The sequence below is a fragment of the Danio rerio genome, chromosome 4, assembly GCF_049306965.1.
Source record: "Danio rerio strain Tuebingen ecotype United States chromosome 4, GRCz12tu, whole genome shotgun sequence".
In the NCBI taxonomy this organism is placed as follows: Eukaryota; Metazoa; Chordata; class Actinopteri; order Cypriniformes; family Danionidae; genus Danio; species Danio rerio.
This window is the reverse complement of record NC_133179.1, coordinates 46,244,670-46,263,389: the sequence shown is the minus strand read 5'-3', so window position 1 is coordinate 46,263,389 and position 18,720 is coordinate 46,244,670. Positions and strand designations below refer to the sequence as shown.

Below are 18,720 nucleotides of genomic sequence, written 5' to 3'. Positions count from 1 at the left end.
CTAAAGTTCTTCTTGAGAAAAAGTGAAAGTTTTACGTCACCATCATGGAGAACAGAGTTTGCTTTAGTTGGGCTCTTAGCCCTGTCATTTTTATCATTTATATATCTTGGCTGCTGCAATTGTTAAGAACTTTGTTTAAAAAGCTCCTTTGTTATGGCAAGCCAGCCAAAAACCTAAATAAGATCTGGTGATGTTCGTGTTGCTATTAAATGGCAGAGTCTGTTCTCATTTAGTATAATAAAACTTACTGCTCCTATTCAATGTTAAATCTATTGTTTTACATTATATGTATTTATATGGCAATGATTTCTGGAAGTTTTTAAGAATATCTTGGACAATAACACTGCTCTATGGTGTAAATCGCACTCATAGAGACATCAATAATAAGCATTTGAACCTCAATAATGGTGAAAACAAATTTAACAAAATTTAACAAAATTAACAGTTTAACTCACAAACAGGCAACTGAAAGTCTAAACATAAACAACAGCAGAATAAAACACAAATAAAGAAAACTGTTAGACCATTATACAACATTTATTTATACCGCAATGCATACTGGGATATTTGTACAGTGCCACTCCCAGCATGCATTGCAGCATGAAACATTTGAGATGTTACCATTGTTGAGATACAAGGTCAGATGCATGAGGTCTGAGTGTGTATTTGTCATAACTGAACTGTTTTTGTATGTTATTTCTTAACTGTTAAGTAATTACGGAGATATCTTTTCTGTTTCCACTTCTCATTAATTAAATTAATACCTGCAACTAAGCATAAAATCTATTGCATGAGGCCCTTCTTCCAGATTTATACCAAAACATTTATCAGAACTAATTTCAGACAAATAGATTTCTCTATTTATTGACTTCACAATTTTATTGCTATAGTATGAACGTTTTGTAAATTCTGTATTACAGCAGTTGGAAAGTCTTTTTATATGAGTTCAAGGGTGAAGAGCCCAACTAAATCAGCCCCTCACTCCATTACGGTGACACAAAAAACACCTTAATTTCTGTTGGATCTCAATGAGAATAGTATGGAAGTCAAATCAGTCAGTAATAAGTGTGTCTGCTGTTGTTTGTGGAGTTGTTTAATGATCCTCTGCTGAGACTGAAGCTGTTTTATTTTATTTGATTTTATTTAATGTTGTAACTCAAGTCACTGTTTGTATTTCTTGTTTATTTTCTTCAGTAATTGTAATTATTAACAGCAGGTGTTCATTAGTGTCTGAATTCACTCATTAGTGTTCATTAAAACTGTCAGGTGAACTATATTAGTTAACTAGTGTATGAAATAGTGAACAAGGACACAAAGCGTGATTTCAAACACAGACTTCAAAACATCGAATCTGAACTCTGTTAGCTCACAGTCTTCAGCAGTTGGTTACTTTCTCGAAAACAAAAATGTTACCCAGAAAGCACTGTTTTTAACAGAATATTACTGTTTTAGTGAAAAAACATTATTTTACCGTAGAATCTGATCGTTTTTTAACAGCAATTTTTTACAGTGCAGTATTCACTCTATATTTACTTTTTCTTGATTTAAACTGTCCTTTAATTCCTTTCTAACCTCTACTTCTTCATGTGCTTTTGCTTTTTGTATTGATTTACTCATTTTAATCGTATACTTTTTAATTTCATATTTTGTGTTATCCCACCATATTCTTTTATCTTCATGATACATCTCATTTTGTATTTCAGTATTTATCAAGTCCACTATTGCCTTTCTATAAGGTTCTCCTTTTAAAATTTCTGTATTTAAAATCCATATCCCTTTTCCTCTTTCGGTTTCATTAAAATCAATCTTCATTAATAAAAACTTGTGGTCGCTTGGCGCTGTTCTTTAAAATAAACACTCTATAAAATCACCCAGTTTTTCCTTGCATAAAATAAAATCAATCCTACTTTCCTTTAAGTTACCAGCTACTAAATGTCTTCTTGAATATTCTCTTTTTCCTTCATTCCTTACTCTCCATATGTCCACTTCTTTGTGCTCTGCCATTAGTTTCTGCAACTCTTTTCTCCCAGTGTCATTCCTAAAAACCATGCCATCCGCTAAATCAGTTCTATTAAAAACCGTGTTAAAATATCCAATTAAAATAGTTTCTCCCCATAAAATCATTAGATCATTTATGCTGTTTAAAAAAGTCCTTCTTTTCTTTTTCTGCTACTGGAGCATGAATGTTACATAATGTTGTATTATTTTTCTCTCATTCTAATAGCAAGGCATTTTCCCTCTTTATCATTGTATATTTCTTCCACATCATTCTTTATATCTTCTTTGACTAAAATAGCGACCCCTCTTCCCATCCTTCCATCACCATTGTTATAAAATATATCCCCCCTCCATCTCCTGTTAAAATCTTCCATCACGCCATTATTCCGATTAGTCTCTTGTAAACAAATTAAGTTTTGTTTTTTGCACAGTTCCTTTACCTTGTCAAATTTTCCAACATTCAAAAGACCTCTTGTATTAAAACTAACACAATTAAAAACCATTAAAAGAAAAGATACAAATAAAAATAAATACTTAAAATTAGTGCTACCAAAATTAACGCGTTAACGCATGCGATTAATTTTGAATAATTAACGCATTAAAAAAAATTAACGCAATTAACGCATGCAGGTTTTTTTACATCCTGTTGTGGTAGACATGTGTTCAACATGCAATAAATGTGGATAAGACCAAGGAAGCACTTTTTGAAGGAAAGTTCCAGTATAAAACAATTAGGTACATCACAGGTTATCCAGAATTTCATGCAATTTCGAGTGTTTCATTTTTAACTTTCGACTTCTGTTGTAAGTTGATACCGCATGGCGAACAGAAACAAAATCATCCACATTTCGTGAATCGGTGTTCCTTTAAAGGGTCACGAAACACCAAAACACATTTTTTGAGCTGTTGACAGTCGTATATGTGTCCCACACTGCTAAAAACACTATTAGGACACCTATATTTCACTAAAAAGTGTAAATTGGTTGTTTTTGCGTTATTTCAAGCAAATTCGTACTTCCTGTTTGAAACGAATTTTTGAAGCTGCGTCACGGTCATGACATAATAGCGTGTATTCCACCGTGCAGACTGGGCGTCTGTGCCTGAGTGTGCCTTATTACGTCTTACAGTGTGATGCATTAATGCATGAGTAAGGCTTGGTTCAAACCAATCAGCGCGCTCTATTGTGCAACTTCATTAATATTCATTAGTGTCACCGTCTTTACACTACAGAGACGCCACGTTGTGTTGGCAAAACAAGCGTGAAGTGTTGCTTTTACAGTTTGCTGCCATTAAGTTTCGTTTTCATTTTCTCTCTGTGAGAGCTCATCTGGATCACGTGTGGATTACAGTGTACGCGACGCTCGACAACAATAATTTACGTGTCTAAGGGGGATTATTGTTTACCTGAGAGCTGTTCTCATCTGCAAACGCTGAAATCCGGATTCCGGATGTAGTCTTCTCTTCATAAAGACGCGGCTCTAGTTGCTGGTGATTGTCCTGTCTCTACAGATTTGGTAAGTGAGCGACCAGTGCTCTTTGTTTATTCAGTTTGTTCGTATCAAATAAGTTAACTTTTGCATTGAGTGCAAACATGTTAGCACCGCATTTTGTGACCGGAATAACACACGCGGCTTTCGGACGCTACCTGCCGAGTGCATCTAAGTTTCCGGGAAATGCGGAGGTTTTTTTTCTCTCATTCGCCGTGCGGTATTAAACATTGCATGAAAAATACACGCTTAGAGCAGATCTTCGAATCAAATATCTCATTTGTCGCGAGGGGCATGAATGAATTCCCTGAATGAAAGAGCCAAACTGCAGTTAAAGTCCAACATTTAATAATTTGGCAAATAATTCAACTACAGATGTCCATGTAGGTTAAACACCATCCCTTTCTCCTGTGTATTTTGACTGAAACTCGCGCGTGCCCAAATAGACACTCCCACACCATCCCACTTTAGTTCCTCCGACACTCCCCCCTAAACAGAGCTGGACACCCCCACTTTTCTGACTTTTTTCAAAGAAGAGGTGTGAAAACACCCTGCTGAAACGAGGGGGTTTCATGGCCCTTTAAGGTAAGGTTCCTTTTAAGGCTACACGGTAAAATTTTAATAAGAGTATTATCTTAATCATATTAAAATCGGAGTATTGGTGTCTTACTTAAATGTACTCAGTACGTCTGGTGAAGTCGTGAGCTGTCAAAGACAGGGCATTACTCTGCCTTTCAGCATGAGCCCTCCAAGTTTAGCGTGTTTCCTCATTAAACGCAACGAAAGCGTATGCTTCGCGTTGTTTTGTCAGAATCCTTGTGAAATACAGTAATACTTTAGGAGGCTTAGTTTAAGCAAATTTGATGAACTTGATCATGCGTGTTGAATCTGAGGGGAGTCGCTCCAGTATGGAAGGCCGTTGGGGCCAAAATGTCTGCAGCGCGTTGTGTGTGTCTGTCTGTGTGTTTGTCTGTGTCAGGCCCGTTGAGGGGTGTCAGGGGTGAAGTGAGCGACGTATCTGAGTAGGGGCGAGAGGGGTGTGCAATGTATTTAACGACTGGTTTGCAAGAAATTATCATTCATTTGCGGGCATTTGGGAGTCTCTGTGCACTTGCGGGATATTCCTAGCAACTGGATGAATGTAAAGGAGGATTAAGCAAAATTGTTTCTACTCTATAACTAATGTTCTCAACTCACAACAATAAAACTTTACAATGAGTGCAACAGTTTGTATTCTATAGTTTATTATTATAATTTTTCATTTTCCATATCTGCAATTCCTGTATTTTGGCATTTTTTTGCAGTCCACTTAGAATCCAACATGGAAATCAATGTTTTCTTTATTGGCATTGATTGTTTTGAAATTTAAATGTCATTAACATGCCTGTGTTTTAATTTCTTTAATAAATATGGCTGTCAAGCCAGGATCTTGATGGTTTATTGTGGGTATGTTGTTTGCATGAAGAATTCTGTGTTACAAGTTAAACAAAAATTCTATTAAACAATTATATTTTGAATATAAATAATTTTTTGTCTTGCGTTTACATTAATTTTACATTTAAATAGGCAAAATTACAAGTTTCAGTATATTAAATGTGATTAATCGCGATAATTTTTTTTAAAAAGGTGCGATTAATTAGTTAATTTTTTTTTTAATCGATAGACAGCACTAATATATACAGGGAAAGCTGCCCTCATATCGAACACACACTCACATATGCATAGGCTAATATTATTATTTTAAAAAGTAACAGAAAAAAGGGCACTTTCTCTCCAGAAGGAAAAAAGGGCTCTTAATACAATTTATGCCCCCTTCCTATCTCTCCGCACCCCTCGTTGAGAACCAAGAGAATCGCTCTCGAGGTTAACTAGGCAGCCGCACACTTGACCCGTGTGCATAGAGTAGGTGAGATCAAAGTCCCTTTACGATATTCTATAGTCTTTGGGTGAGCTGGGACGCGGGCAGTGGACCAAACCATTGTGAGGAAGGGATCTCTCAGCTGTTTCTAAATGCATTTTTTTTTTAGTTTGCTCCATCTTGCTTTTCTTCAAAGGACACAGATGTTTAATCAGCTGTTGTTCAGTGGTGAATTAGAAAACTTAACTATTAATATTAAGCATAACCACCGTCCACCCTACATCTACGCCCCTGTATGAAGTAGTGTTCTAGGTTATAACGATGCGTAAAGAATGCTCCGGCTTCAATACAGTGCGTTACAGTACACGACTGCCCCCTACTGTTCATGTCTTTATTTGCTAGACCATCTTTCCGTGCTAACGCGCCATATGTCGTGGACATCACAAGATCACTTTGTTTCATGTGCATGTTAGTTCATGCCAGATGTGTATATACATTTACCTGATTTAATTTTTTTACTTTTTGTTGCCTTGTCACCTGCTAAAAAAGCGGGGGATGTAGCTTCTTGTGTGTCAAGTGACGTAACGGAAGTGGGTGGAGCTAGAGGGGAACGTCGGTGGTGGGAGCGACAGAACAGAAAAGCTCGTTACTGCTGAAGAACGTAATAAAATAAGCTAGAAGCTATTACTTGTGTGTGTGTGTGTGTGATCATCTAACATCTACACAAACCATCCAACTTCCCCTTCCACCACTACAATGTCTATCCATCCATCCATTTATTCATTTTATTTTGTAAATGTGCAACATTTTTCCCGCTGATCTCAAAAATACAGTAATTTTTACTGACAGAATTTTAGGTGCAGGCTAGGACTGTCTCTGCCATTTGCAGATAACGTTGTCTTTTTGGCTTCATAGGACATGGAACTTCAGCATGCAGTAACTGGGACGGTTTGTGTGACATGGCAGGGAAAGAAACAGCACCTCTAAGAAACCATTGTGCTTGACTGGAAAAAGGTGGCCATCTCCAGTTTGGAGGAGAGTCTTTACCCCAAATGGAGTTCAAGTATCAGTGTTTTCCATGAGGAATGGAATGTGAGATTTAAAGATGGATCAGTGCAGCGGCAGCAGTAATGCAGTTGATGTGGTTGTCTGTTGTGGTGAAGGATCTGAGACGAAAGGCAATGTTCGTAATTTACTGCTCAATCTAGGTTCCTACTCTCACCTATGGTCATGACTGAAAAGAACAAGATCTTGGATACAACCGGCCACATTTTGCGAAGTGTTATGACCCGCTTGTTAGAGTCGCACCATAAGAGTGCCAACAAAATAGCCTGAATGCAAATTATTTATTATAAAAGTAACTCATAGAACAAACAATCAAAGCAACCAACAAATGTCTATGGATAATAATGACGATAAAGAACTTAAAATCACAACAACACTTTAACAACATGACAAAAGTAATGCAAAACAAAACCATAAGGTTAAAGAGCCAATGAGATGGCAGGTCTTGACATGTGGACTCCCGTGTAGCCACAGCGTCCTGGGGTAGCTAGCACAACAACTTTTATATACCCATTGATGAGTAATGCAGGCATCCAATCAGGATTTACCACATACTCCAATCTGGAGTCATCACAGTGTATAAATATTGTAAAACTTAATACCTGTCGCTCTGCCTAAATCATAAAATATTCATCAAGTTTGTATTCTACTCAAAGTAAATGAAGTAAACTAGAAAAATCTAGAATCTAAAAGTAAAGAAACTTCACTAATAAAAGCTGCAACACAGGACAATTGAATGGGCTTTTAAAACTTGAGGCCCTGGTATACTGCAAACTAAGCGTCCTAGAGCTCCACCTTCTTTGATGTGCGGTGTCTTCCCAGTGATGTCTCTCATTCAGGGAGTCAGACAGTGAACATCATTTAAAACAACACTAGCTACATGAATACACTGGAGAGAGTACAAATTTATCTGCACTGGTACAATCACTTGCAAAGAGATTTTAAGCTGCAGAGGAGCTGTTGGCCAGATGTTTATGACAGCCACCACCACGGTGTTTACGGTAAACGCGAGAAGCGCAACACATTTACAACCCGACCTACTGCAGTGTAGGAGTGTTGGAAAACAGTATACTGTCACTCAGCCTTTTCAAACATTATTCAGACATGAAACATCCAGTGCACAGAGAAAATGTTTTGCTGCATTCATGTCATGTGTGCAACTTTTTTCTCTATGTGTTTCTTAAGCTGCGCCGAATGATTAAAACTCTGTAGACACTGATCAGATCTGTACGGTTTCTCTCCAGTGTGAATCCTGTTGTTTTCAGATGTGTTAACTGATTAAACCTCTTGTAAAAACACTTGTACAGTCTCTCCAGAGTAAATCGTGGGTCCTCATGTGCTTATTAAGTGATGATGCTTGGCGGAAACTCTTCCCACACTGAGTGCATGTAAATGGTTTCTCTCCAGTGTGGATCCTCATGTGTAGATTAAAGTTTGATGATTGGCTGAAACTCTTCCCACACTGAGTGCATGTGAATGGTTTCTCTCCAGTGTGGATCCTCATGTGTTTATAAATGGATGATGATTGGCGAAAACTCTTCCCACACTGAGTGCACGTTATTGGTTTCTCTCCAGTGTGGATCCTTATGTGTTGATTAAGGTGTGATGAGCGGTTGAAACTCTTCCCACACTGAGTGCAAGTAAATGGTTTCTCTCCAGTGTGGATCCTCATGTGGTGATTAAGGTGTGATGAGCGGTTGAAACTCCTCCCACACTGAGTGCAGGTAAATGGTTTCTCTCCAGTGTGGATCATCATGTGGTCATTAAGGTGTGATGATTGGCTGAAACTCTTCCCACACTGAGTGCATGTGAATGGTTTCTCTCCAGTGTGGCTTATCATGTGAATCTTAAGTTTGCTTTTGCTTGCCAAAATCTTTCCACACTGAGTGCAGGTGAAACAATTCTTGTCTCTCCTTTTCAAAATACCATCAGTCTGTAAATGAGTTTTTTCCCCAATTTTGACATGATGTTCCTCCTCTTTCCTCTCATTCTCTTCAATTAAGTCTGAAATAAATAAATAAAAGATTAGTTTTCATCAAGTCTAAAAATCTCATCAAAAGCTGAAAAGTAAAAAGACACTGGAAACATTGGCTACACACACTTATTTTGATGCATGTTAAATGTAAAATAAAATCAGATCATATTTTGTTCAGTCATTAACATGTACACATTTAAGCAGATTAAATTATTCTTTATTTATCTACTGCTTTTACAATGTAAATTGTGTCATAGTCGCCTAACATAGAAGTCATTGTAAATTGAAACGCTGTCAGTCTAGTTTTCAGAGTTTCTTACATAATTGATCATAAAAGTAATTTTGGTCACATTGATAAGACACTGACCACAAACATGCATGGTGACCGAATTTTGGACCACTGCTATTCTCCGTTCCGGAAAGCCAACAAATCCCTCCCCCACCCACCGCTAAGCAAAGTAGATGACTCTTCTGTTCTGCTCTTGCCTGCTTACAGACAGAAACTGAAACGGGAACCACCCACCCTCAAGACGTTTCAAAGCTGGACGGACCAATCGAGTTCCATACTTCAAGAATGTTTTGATCATGTAGACTGGGAGATGTTCCGTGCAGCTTCTGATGACGACATTAAAGTTTACTCAAGACACCGTTACATGCTTCATCAGAAAGTGTATAGAAGACATGGTCCCAACAAAAACTGTTCGTATCTACCCCAACCCAAAACCATGGATTGATGGCAAAGTTCGAACAGCCCTATCAGTGTGAACCTCCGCCTATAAATCCAGAAATGCTGAGGAACAAAAACAAGCAAACTACAACCTCAGGTAAACTATCAAAGCAGCAAAACATCAATACAGAGGTACAAGGTAGAGGGGAGGAGTATGTGGCAGGGACTTAATTACATCACAAACTTTAAAAGTAACAAACCCGCCACAGTAAACATTTCTGCATCTCTCCCGGACGAGCTCAACTCATTCTACACCTGCTTTAAAGCCCAGGACAGCACCCACACACTGTGCGCTCCCGTGGCCGATACCGAAACTGCCAGCACACTCTGTTTCTGTAGCAGACGTAACGAGATCTTTCCGGAACATCCGGAAGGCTACGGCCCAGATGGCATCCCTGGACGTGTACTTAAAGCATGCGCACACCAGCTAGCGGGGGTTTTCACGGACATCGTTAACCTCTCGCTCTCTCGGTCTGTGGTTCCCACATGCTTTAAGACAGCTACTATTGTGCCCATACCGACATAATCTAAAATTACATGCTTAAATGACTGGCGTCCAGTTGCTCTGACACCCATCTTCAGCAAGTGCTTTGAGAAGCTGTTTAAAAAGTACATCTGCTCTGTACTGCCTGCTCACACTGACCCTCTGCAATTTGCTTACAGGAATAATCGCTCCACTGATGTTGCAATTGCTTTCACGTTGCACACTGCTCTGTCTCACCTGGAAAACAAAAACACATATGTGAGAATGCTGTTTGTGGACTACAGCTCAGTATTCAACACTATAGTGCCTGCCAAACTAGTGGTGAAGCTCTAAGCTCTGGGTCTACACAGCTCTATGTGCATCTAGATCCTGGACTTCCTATCAAGCAGACGCCAGGTGGTCAGAATGAACAACATGACCTGATCCACACTGATGATCCACAGAGCTGTGTTCTCAGTCCACTCCTGTACTCCCTGTACACACGCGACTGTACAGCCAAACACAGCTCCAACGTCATCGTTAAATTTGCTGATGACAGTGGTGGGCCTAATCACAGATAATGATGAGATGGCCTACAGAGAGGAGGTTTACACTCTGACGCAGTGGTGTGAGGAAAACCACCTCTCACTCAACATCAGCAAAACCAAGGAGCTGGGAGAAGAGAGAACACACCCCCATCACCATCAACGGGACACCAGTGAAGAGTCAGCGCTTTCAAGTTTCTTGGAGTACACATTGCTGAGGATTTGACATGGACTGCTCACACAGACGCAGTGCTAAGGAAGGCACAACAACGCCTCTTCTTCCTCGGGCGTCTCAGGAGGTTTGGAATAAGCCCTCACATCCTCCGCTCGTTCTACACCTGCACTGTGGGGAGCATCCTGCGTGGCTGTATCACCACCTGGTATGGAAATAGCACCAGCAGCAATCGCAAAGGCCTACATAGGATTGTGTGAACTGCTGGACGCGTAGTAGGAGGTGAGCTTCCCTCCCATCACGACATCACCAGGCAGTGCATGAGGAAAGCCAAGTGAATTATAAGCGACTCCAGCCACCCAAGCCATAGACTTTTCTCTCTGCTTCCCTTAGGCAAATGGTTCTGCAGCATCCGGTCGCGCACCAGCCGACTAAAGGAAAGCTTCTTCCCTCAGACTATCAGGCTGATGAACACTTAATACCCCTCACTGCACACCATGTATATGTGGCATGCACTGCACTTTAACCAATACATACCTAAAACAATACTGCCTACAACTATGGGTACACATATTCATTATACATATCGCTGTCAACAATTATAATGCTGCCAAATTATTTTGTACTATCTGTATTTTGCACTGTCATTATATTTGCACTGTCTGTATTTTGTTCTGTCGAGAGCCAGCACCTAAGCTTTTCTCTCATCATAGCACACGTGCTGCTGATGATGTGACAATAAAAGTGATTTGATATTCATGGCCATTTTTTCTTCTTTGGCCTTTATTATAGCAACATTTATATATACCCCTACATACAAAACCCACAGATACCTTTCGGGTGCTTCGGATGCTTCTGATAAATGTTTTCAACAGCCCATAAAATGGGTGGAGTAAAGACAAACTTTACCAGTTGGAATGTGCGGAGGCTAAATCACCCAATAAAACGAAACAATAAAAATCAGTTAAAAACAGTTCAAATCCGATATAGTATATTTACAGGAGACACATCTGTTGAAAAATGACTATTCTAAACTTAGAGGAGGCTATACACAAATATATTATTCAAACTTCAATAGCAAAAGTAGGGTCGTTGCTGTACTCATACATAAGAATGTACAGTTTGTCATTGAGTCAAATGTGCTGGATAAAAATGGCAGAAACATAATAATCCAAACTTTTAACATGTCTGTGGTCCTGGCCTATGTGTATGCTCCTAATTGGGACAATGTACACATTTTCATTGATTTATTTTCAATTTTGCCTAGTCTTGACACACACAATTTAATTTTAGGAGGCGAACCTCCTGAATTTTATTCAACTGTGCATCAAACCTATTCCAGGATTGACCATTTTCTCCTGGACAAGCAGTTACGTCCTTTACGCCCCATTCACAAGGGGCATCAGCGTCAACGCTTCCCGTTCACTTTGAATGGGTGACGTCAGGCGTTGCCGAACTGCATTGTGGATTCGTCGACGCTGCTTCAGAGGCATTGTTTCCTGCAAAAGTTGGGACTTGATCAACTTTTCAAGCGGCGATGGAAGCATCAGCCAACAGATCGCTGTATGCAAATACACCAGCTCAGACTGTGGCCTATTGCTGTGTAAATTCATTGGCTAACGCTGCTATGACGATTACGTCAGCCCCAACTTCAGACACGCTTTCTGTCAAGCGTTGACGCTGAAGCCCCGTGTGAATGGGGCAATAATGTCAGCAGTAGTGTATGGTAGTATTGTTATTTCGGAACATTGTCCAGTCTCTCTAAAGCTATGTTTTCAGGCAATGGAATCCTCCAACATACATGGCGGTTTAACTCAAGACTCTTGGCAGACGACGATTTTGTAAAATTTATTGATGCTCAAATTTATTTCTTCCTTGAGATAAACGAATCCCCAGAGATAAGTTTGAGCATCCTATGGTATACTCTGAAAGCATTTATAAAAGGACAGATTATTTAATATCAAGCTAGTGCAAATAAAAGAATGTCAAAACGGCTTACAGAGATTATGAATTAAATAATACAATTGATCAGCTACACTCAACATCACCTTCCGAAGAGCTCCATTAGAAAAGACTCCTTCTGCAAGCGGAATATGACTCCCTGACAAGTGAAAATGCAGAGGATCTCCACATAAGATCACGCTAGATTCATTATGAACGAGCTGCCAGGTTATTGTATTACCAACTGAAACAATCCTCAGCAGCTGGTTTTATAGCAGCAGTTAGTAAGGGTGAGGGCAGTATTATTACTGATTAACAGGGAATTAATGATCAATTTAAACACTTTTATAAAACCCTTTGCAGCTCTGAGGTAAACTAAATTGGACGTATTGAGAGCTTTTTCAATTATTTAGAATTGCCATACCTATGTGATTCAGATCAGTTGGCATTAGAATGAAATATAACACCTTCTGAAATTGAAAATGCAATTAAAAAATTGAAAACCGGAAAAGCACCAGGCCCTGATGGCTTCGGGCCGAGTTTTATAAGAAGTTTACTGCCAAGCTAACACCACTGTTGTGCAAGGTATTTGATGAAGCTCTTGTTTTGGAGACAATTTTTTTAGGTACTTTCAAGTCCATAGTTTTGTAAAAAAACACTTCTCTCCTTCACTGAACCAACCATAAGCATGTTGGATAGATAAATTGGTAAATATGGACTCATATCAAAGGGGTATGATGTCCATGTTATATGAAGTGGTCTAAAGAACTGCCTTCCCTTGCCTAAATTGTATAAAGCTGAAATGGGAAGACGGACTGGGACTAGAAATATCAGATACAGCCTGGCAATATGCCATAGAACTGGTACACTCATCTTCTGTATGTATTAGACATGGTCTTCTTCAGTTTAAGGTGCTTCTTAGGCTTCACCTATCTAGGAGCAAGCTGGCAAAAATGTATCAAGGGTCAGATTCATCTTGCCCCAGATGTGGTTTGGAGCCAGCAGATGTTCTGGCGATGCCCTAGATTGCATACATTTTGGGCCAATATTTTTAGATCATTTTCATCTATATGTAATAGAGATCATTGCCTTTACTTCTTTATTGGCCAGACGCCTGATTCTCCTAAGATGGAAAAAACAAACCCACCATCCCACAAACATTGGATATTAGAATTGTTATCAAAACTCGATAAACTAAACTCGAGCACCTTAAGTACATCATCCGAGACTCTACAAAAAAGTTTTAGAGGTTTGGCAGCCTTTCCTCTCCTACATTGAACGCTCAGAGGTTATTATATCCTTGGTGAGAGTTTGTGCCTAGTTTCCTAATTTATTTTATCTATTTTTATTAATTAATTTATTTTTATTTTTATCTTTCACCCTTTTTCTTTATGGGGTGTATGTCTGTAACTATGTACAATGTTAATTTGTTGTTCAATATGTGTGTTGAGGAAAAATTGAAGACTTTGGAAAAATGAATTAAAATAGTTGAATAATAAGAATGTAAGCAGTACTAAAACAGTTTTTAGAAGAGAAATAATCCCATTAATCTAGTTACGGTACATGTCTCTGTCGAAGGTCTGTTAATTTAAGCTAGTTATTAATTAAATAAGAACAAGCCTTTCTCGTACGCGACTTTGTTCTTTGTGTGACTGAAATGTAGGTAATGGGTAAGCAGGATGAGAAAAAATTATATATTCTTCTATTATATATTCTTTCTATGCTAATCAAGGACTTCTGAGACATTGCAAGCATGGGATGGGTCCTCCTGGCTTGGCAGAGTTGATCACAGCTCCAGTACACATCTCTGCCATTTGCTTGCAGTAACCATGTGCTTTTCACCATACACAATTCTTCTGCTTGTGATCTTCCTTCAAATAGCTTTATCATGTTTGGTGTCATTTGACAGTTTATGACTTAAGCGTTGTAGTGCTAAAATCAACAGATACATTGATTGCTTGTATTTCAATATACAATATATTTACTATTGTTGAGTCATGGCCTGAGGAGAGTATGATAATGTTCTTCTCACCCACTTTATCTCCTCAACTGTGCTCTCTCATGTTCAGCTGGTTTTGTGGGTTGAGTTTCACTCATCTTTAACAATGCTTTTCTCAGGGTATAATACGTAAAGGTAAGTGTTGATCTGGGAGAATGGCTTTTACTCTGCCTCTCCCTCATATGGCTGCATAGCCTCATTTGCTAACAAAGGAAGTTTCACTGTCTTTGTTGCTCAGCAGTGCACGTTACAGCTAATTTCTTTATACAGTATGTTAGTTTGTTTCATTCTACTGTCTGTATATTCAAACATGTAAATTAATAAACAACTTTACCTGCTTTAAGCTTTGAGATTCTTTCTCTTTATCAATGATAATAACAACTTTGATGGAGTCAGATAAATAATGGATTTAAACACACCATCCTTCAACTGCTTTCTGTTTCCGATTATTGGTTCAGAATAGCAGCGTAAGCTCCAAACCTTACAGCTATGTTTCCATCCAAAAATCCCAATTAAATTTATTTGCAAAACTGGAATATCGCATAAAAAATATGCAAATAAATCAGTGTTGTCGGGCGACGAGGAGGCACAGTAGGTGGTGCTGTCGCCTCACAGCAAGAAGGTTGCTGGTTCGAGCCTCAGCTGGGTCAGTTGGCATTTCTGTGTGGAGTTTGCATGTTCACCCTGAGCTGGCATGGGTTTTCTCTGGGTGCTCCGGTTTCCCCCACAAGATCAAAGACAAGCAGCATTACACTGTTTTAAGGATCTAAAAGCGGCGCCTGCTGGTATGTGAAGAATATGGTCAATACTGATGAACTTAACAACATCATATAGTTTAGAAAACTGTACAATGTTTTAAACTAATTAATTATTTTAGTGTCTATTTCATTCAGCATATTTAAAATTAGAGTCATCCACGTTTTGTGACATACTTTAAATCAGGGTTTCTGCAGGTGACACCAAGTTTAATTTAAGACTTTTAAAGACATTTTTAAGACCATTATAAGGTTTTTTATTTGTCCTTTCAAAAAATATTTTTTATATAAAATATTTAATAATACAATAATAAATCAAAACTAATAATAACATTAAAATATTTTAGATATTTCTTAGCAAAATATCTTAAATATTGTGTAAAAACAAGAGAGCTCGACTTGGATCCACACACTTTTTTCTAAAATAAACTTTCTTTAAAATAAAATAAAAACTAATTAACAAATGTATTAAAAGTTTTAAAAACTATAATAAACTAAATCCATTCACAACAATCTGTCCAGGTGGATATCCTCAGCAGTCTTTACCATTATGATAAATAGAGTTAAAATGACCTTTTTAAATAAAGGTTGAAAGTTTTATGGAGATGGATTGTTGGTGATTGTATGGGTTTTGACCAAATTGAGTAACAAAACATGAACACAGGAAAATGAAGACTTGTTTAAAAAAGATTTAAGACCGACAACACAACATTTCAGCAAATTTAAGACTTTTTAGGGCCAAATTTTAGATTTTTTAAAACATTTGAGAATTTAAGACATTTTAAGACTCAGCGGAAACTCTGTTTAAATACAATAGCCCTGATAATTAGTTATTATAATAAAGATTTAATTCTCACTCTGATACTATCTGTGAGAACTAGTAACAACTACTAGAAACAAGTTTAAACCCATAAAGAAGTCGATTAAAAACAAGGGTATTGTGATCAACCTGACATATGCAAATGGAAAGTACCTAGCTAACACTATCACTGTAATGGCAGATATCTTTTATGAGAATACTGTAGGTCAAATATCGTCAGCTCAGTTTAACTTTTTATTAATTTATTGTTTTCATTTATTTTTTATAGCGACAGTGCCAGTGGCGCCCCCAGAAAATTTTCTTAGGGGTGGCCAGAAGAGGCCGCACCAAATCTTGGGGTGGCACACAAAAAAAATAATGAATTCAGTGTAATGTTATATTTTTGTTTCTGGTAAATGAAATAATGTAGTTTTTATTCATTTAATTAATTCTACTTGAAATATTGCAATTCATTCTTTGAAATAATTCAGCAAGTACATGTGCAAACCAAATAAAAATCTATGTTTAGTTTAAAAACACTTTTCATATACTGTATAAATAACTTCTTTTTTTACGTGCCTTTATTGTACATCATGATATGCCATGTCTAAAATAATGAAGATTAATGAGTTTATTATTCCCAGTGATGGGTTGCAGCTGGAAGGGCATCCGCTGTGTAAAAATGTGCTAGATAAGTTGGCGGTTCATTCTGCTGTGGTGACCCTGGATTAATAAAGGGACTAAGCCGAAAAGAAAATGAATGAAAGAATAATGAGTTTATTAATTACCCAAACAAATGAACAAACTGAACAAAAGGCATTACTATACACACTCACTATACCTAATAATATTATTTATCCATATTGCTTTTTGAACCATTTTATTAATGCAGCTTCTTCTATTGATATACTGTAGCTTAAGGTAAATATTAAATTGCCATTGCTGTCTATTGAAGGTGTGTGCGTGCTGTCAAGGACGATCGGGGAGGGTAGTGGTGGTTCTAGTTTAAATGACACCCTGGGCGAACCACCCTATACACCCCCACCTCTCTTGAATTGTTAGATTTGTTATTCAATAAATATAACAATTTATTTATATTTATTCTAAATAAATACAAATAATATTAATATACAATTATTATTCTAAATAAACAACAGAAATCAGTCCTAAATATTACTGGAAAACAACAACTGGAGTGATATGCCAACATCACTTAAGAAACCTTTTGCATGAAAATTAATTATGACAATTCTAAAGAATACAAAAATGTATTATAGAATTATCTGTGGTCTTAGACCAGATCATGGCTGATAAATCATGTTATGAAGTCTTACCTCCCTGACTCATTATCCCTTCTTTCTGCTTTAAAGACATGCTTAGTGAAAGTAACAACATCATCATCATCATCATCATCATATTATATAAAATTTAACCGACTTTCAAAACTCGCTGCGTGCCGACACTTCTACACAAAAGGCTGTTACTCCGGTTTCACGGCGCATGAGCGGTGCCTATTATGTCGGCGTGCATGCAAACAACCAACCGGGATTCACACCGGAGTGCGTGAGGCGCGCGGGAATGGTTTTCCGCGCGCATGCGTCAGTTTGCTTTCACCAGCATTGAACCAGAGGGGGAGAGCTACGTCAGTAACACCAACAATAATTTAGTGACTGCATTTTATTTATTTATTTATTTTTTTATCTAAATATTGGGAATTTATAAGTTCATTTAAATCAATAATGTCAACCGCAAAATTATATTGGGGTGGCCAAAGGGGTGGCCACAGGGGTGGCCAGAGTTTACCGAGGGGTGGCCGTGGCCACCCCTGGCCACCCCTTGGAGGCGCCCCTGGACAGTGCTCAAGGGCGCTTTACACAGTAGGAGAACAAGAAAAGCAATAACCTTAAGAAGGTAGAGAAAATGGGAGACTAATAATACATAATGACAAAAGACATGAGAACAAGTAACAAAAGAAACTCATTCCTGTCTTTCAATGAGTGCTTATGTGCATTTAGCAGACACACTCCTTTCTAGGCAGCACACTCAGGGCTGCAACATGGATTTAATTTAGTATTCTTATTATTAAAATATATCTAAATGAAAACTAACTTGTTTGTTCCTGCGGATCTTCCTGTTTGACTGTAAATGTTTCTTCAATCTTCACATCTTCACTCTCCTCTTTAATAAACGCCATCTTTATACCAGTGTGGAGATCAGTCGCTTCAGCAGGAGTTTTTCTCTGTGTTTGGACACTTTATTCTGTTTAAAATGAACAAAACAATGAACAGAAACAAAATAACTTCATTTCAACACTTTCTTCAACAGTTTCTTTATATGAGTGTGATTGACAAAAATAAATCAGGTAAGTCTGAGCAAGAAACAATAGCCACAAACAAATGACCTAATAAAAACTAGTTCTCCATTTATTTATATATATATATATATATATATATATATATATATATATATATATATATATATATATATATATATATATATATATAATGTATACTTGTATTGGAATGACATTATGCTAGTAAATAAATAAACCTTCATTAAAACACATTTCAGTTGTTCAAACAATAGCCCTCGATAACTGTTATTAAAATAATACTTCGTTGTATAAAGGATTAAAATAATAGTCAACCGCAGGTATATAATATCGAAAGGAAAACCTGAAACTTTAATCAATCGGTTTATATTTGTGTAAAGTTGTGAAACAAACCTTCCTCCAGTTGAATCGCAGCGCGGAAGCGGCGCAGCCTTATGACGTCACATAACACGCCAAAATAAAAGTCTTTGTTGTTCAGCTTTTTTGCCACTTACTGTTGCAGTCAGGACATGACAAATTTCACACTCCTTTTCACATCTCACATAACATATCTGCTCTCTCTCTTTCAAATACACAGACATTCAGTATTTGAAGTTGATCAAAA

General features: G+C 37.7%; 1 protein-coding gene across 6 annotated transcripts in view; it reads right to left on the bottom strand.

The window, feature by feature from the left end:
- zgc:174653 overlaps positions 1–18,560 on the bottom strand; it is a 954,986-nt gene extending 936,426 nt beyond the window's left edge. For 4 of the 6 annotated variants that reach the window (XR_012401395.1, XM_073945400.1, XM_073945402.1 and 1 more), the window contains exon 1: positions 18,510–18,560. Coding sequence is in view for 2 of the 6 variants with exons in the window: in XM_068219906.2 (XP_068076007.1) it covers positions 7,679–8,412; positions 17,894–17,978 (819 nt within the window). In the remaining 4 variants the exon portion in view is untranslated. Of the gene's footprint in view, positions 1–6,674; positions 8,413–8,906; positions 9,832–17,893; positions 18,044–18,509 lie in introns of those variants that run through there. The other 2 variants (XM_068219906.2, XM_068219907.2) reach the window with 2 other exon arrangements.
- Positions 18,561–18,720: the final 160 nt, after the last annotated feature.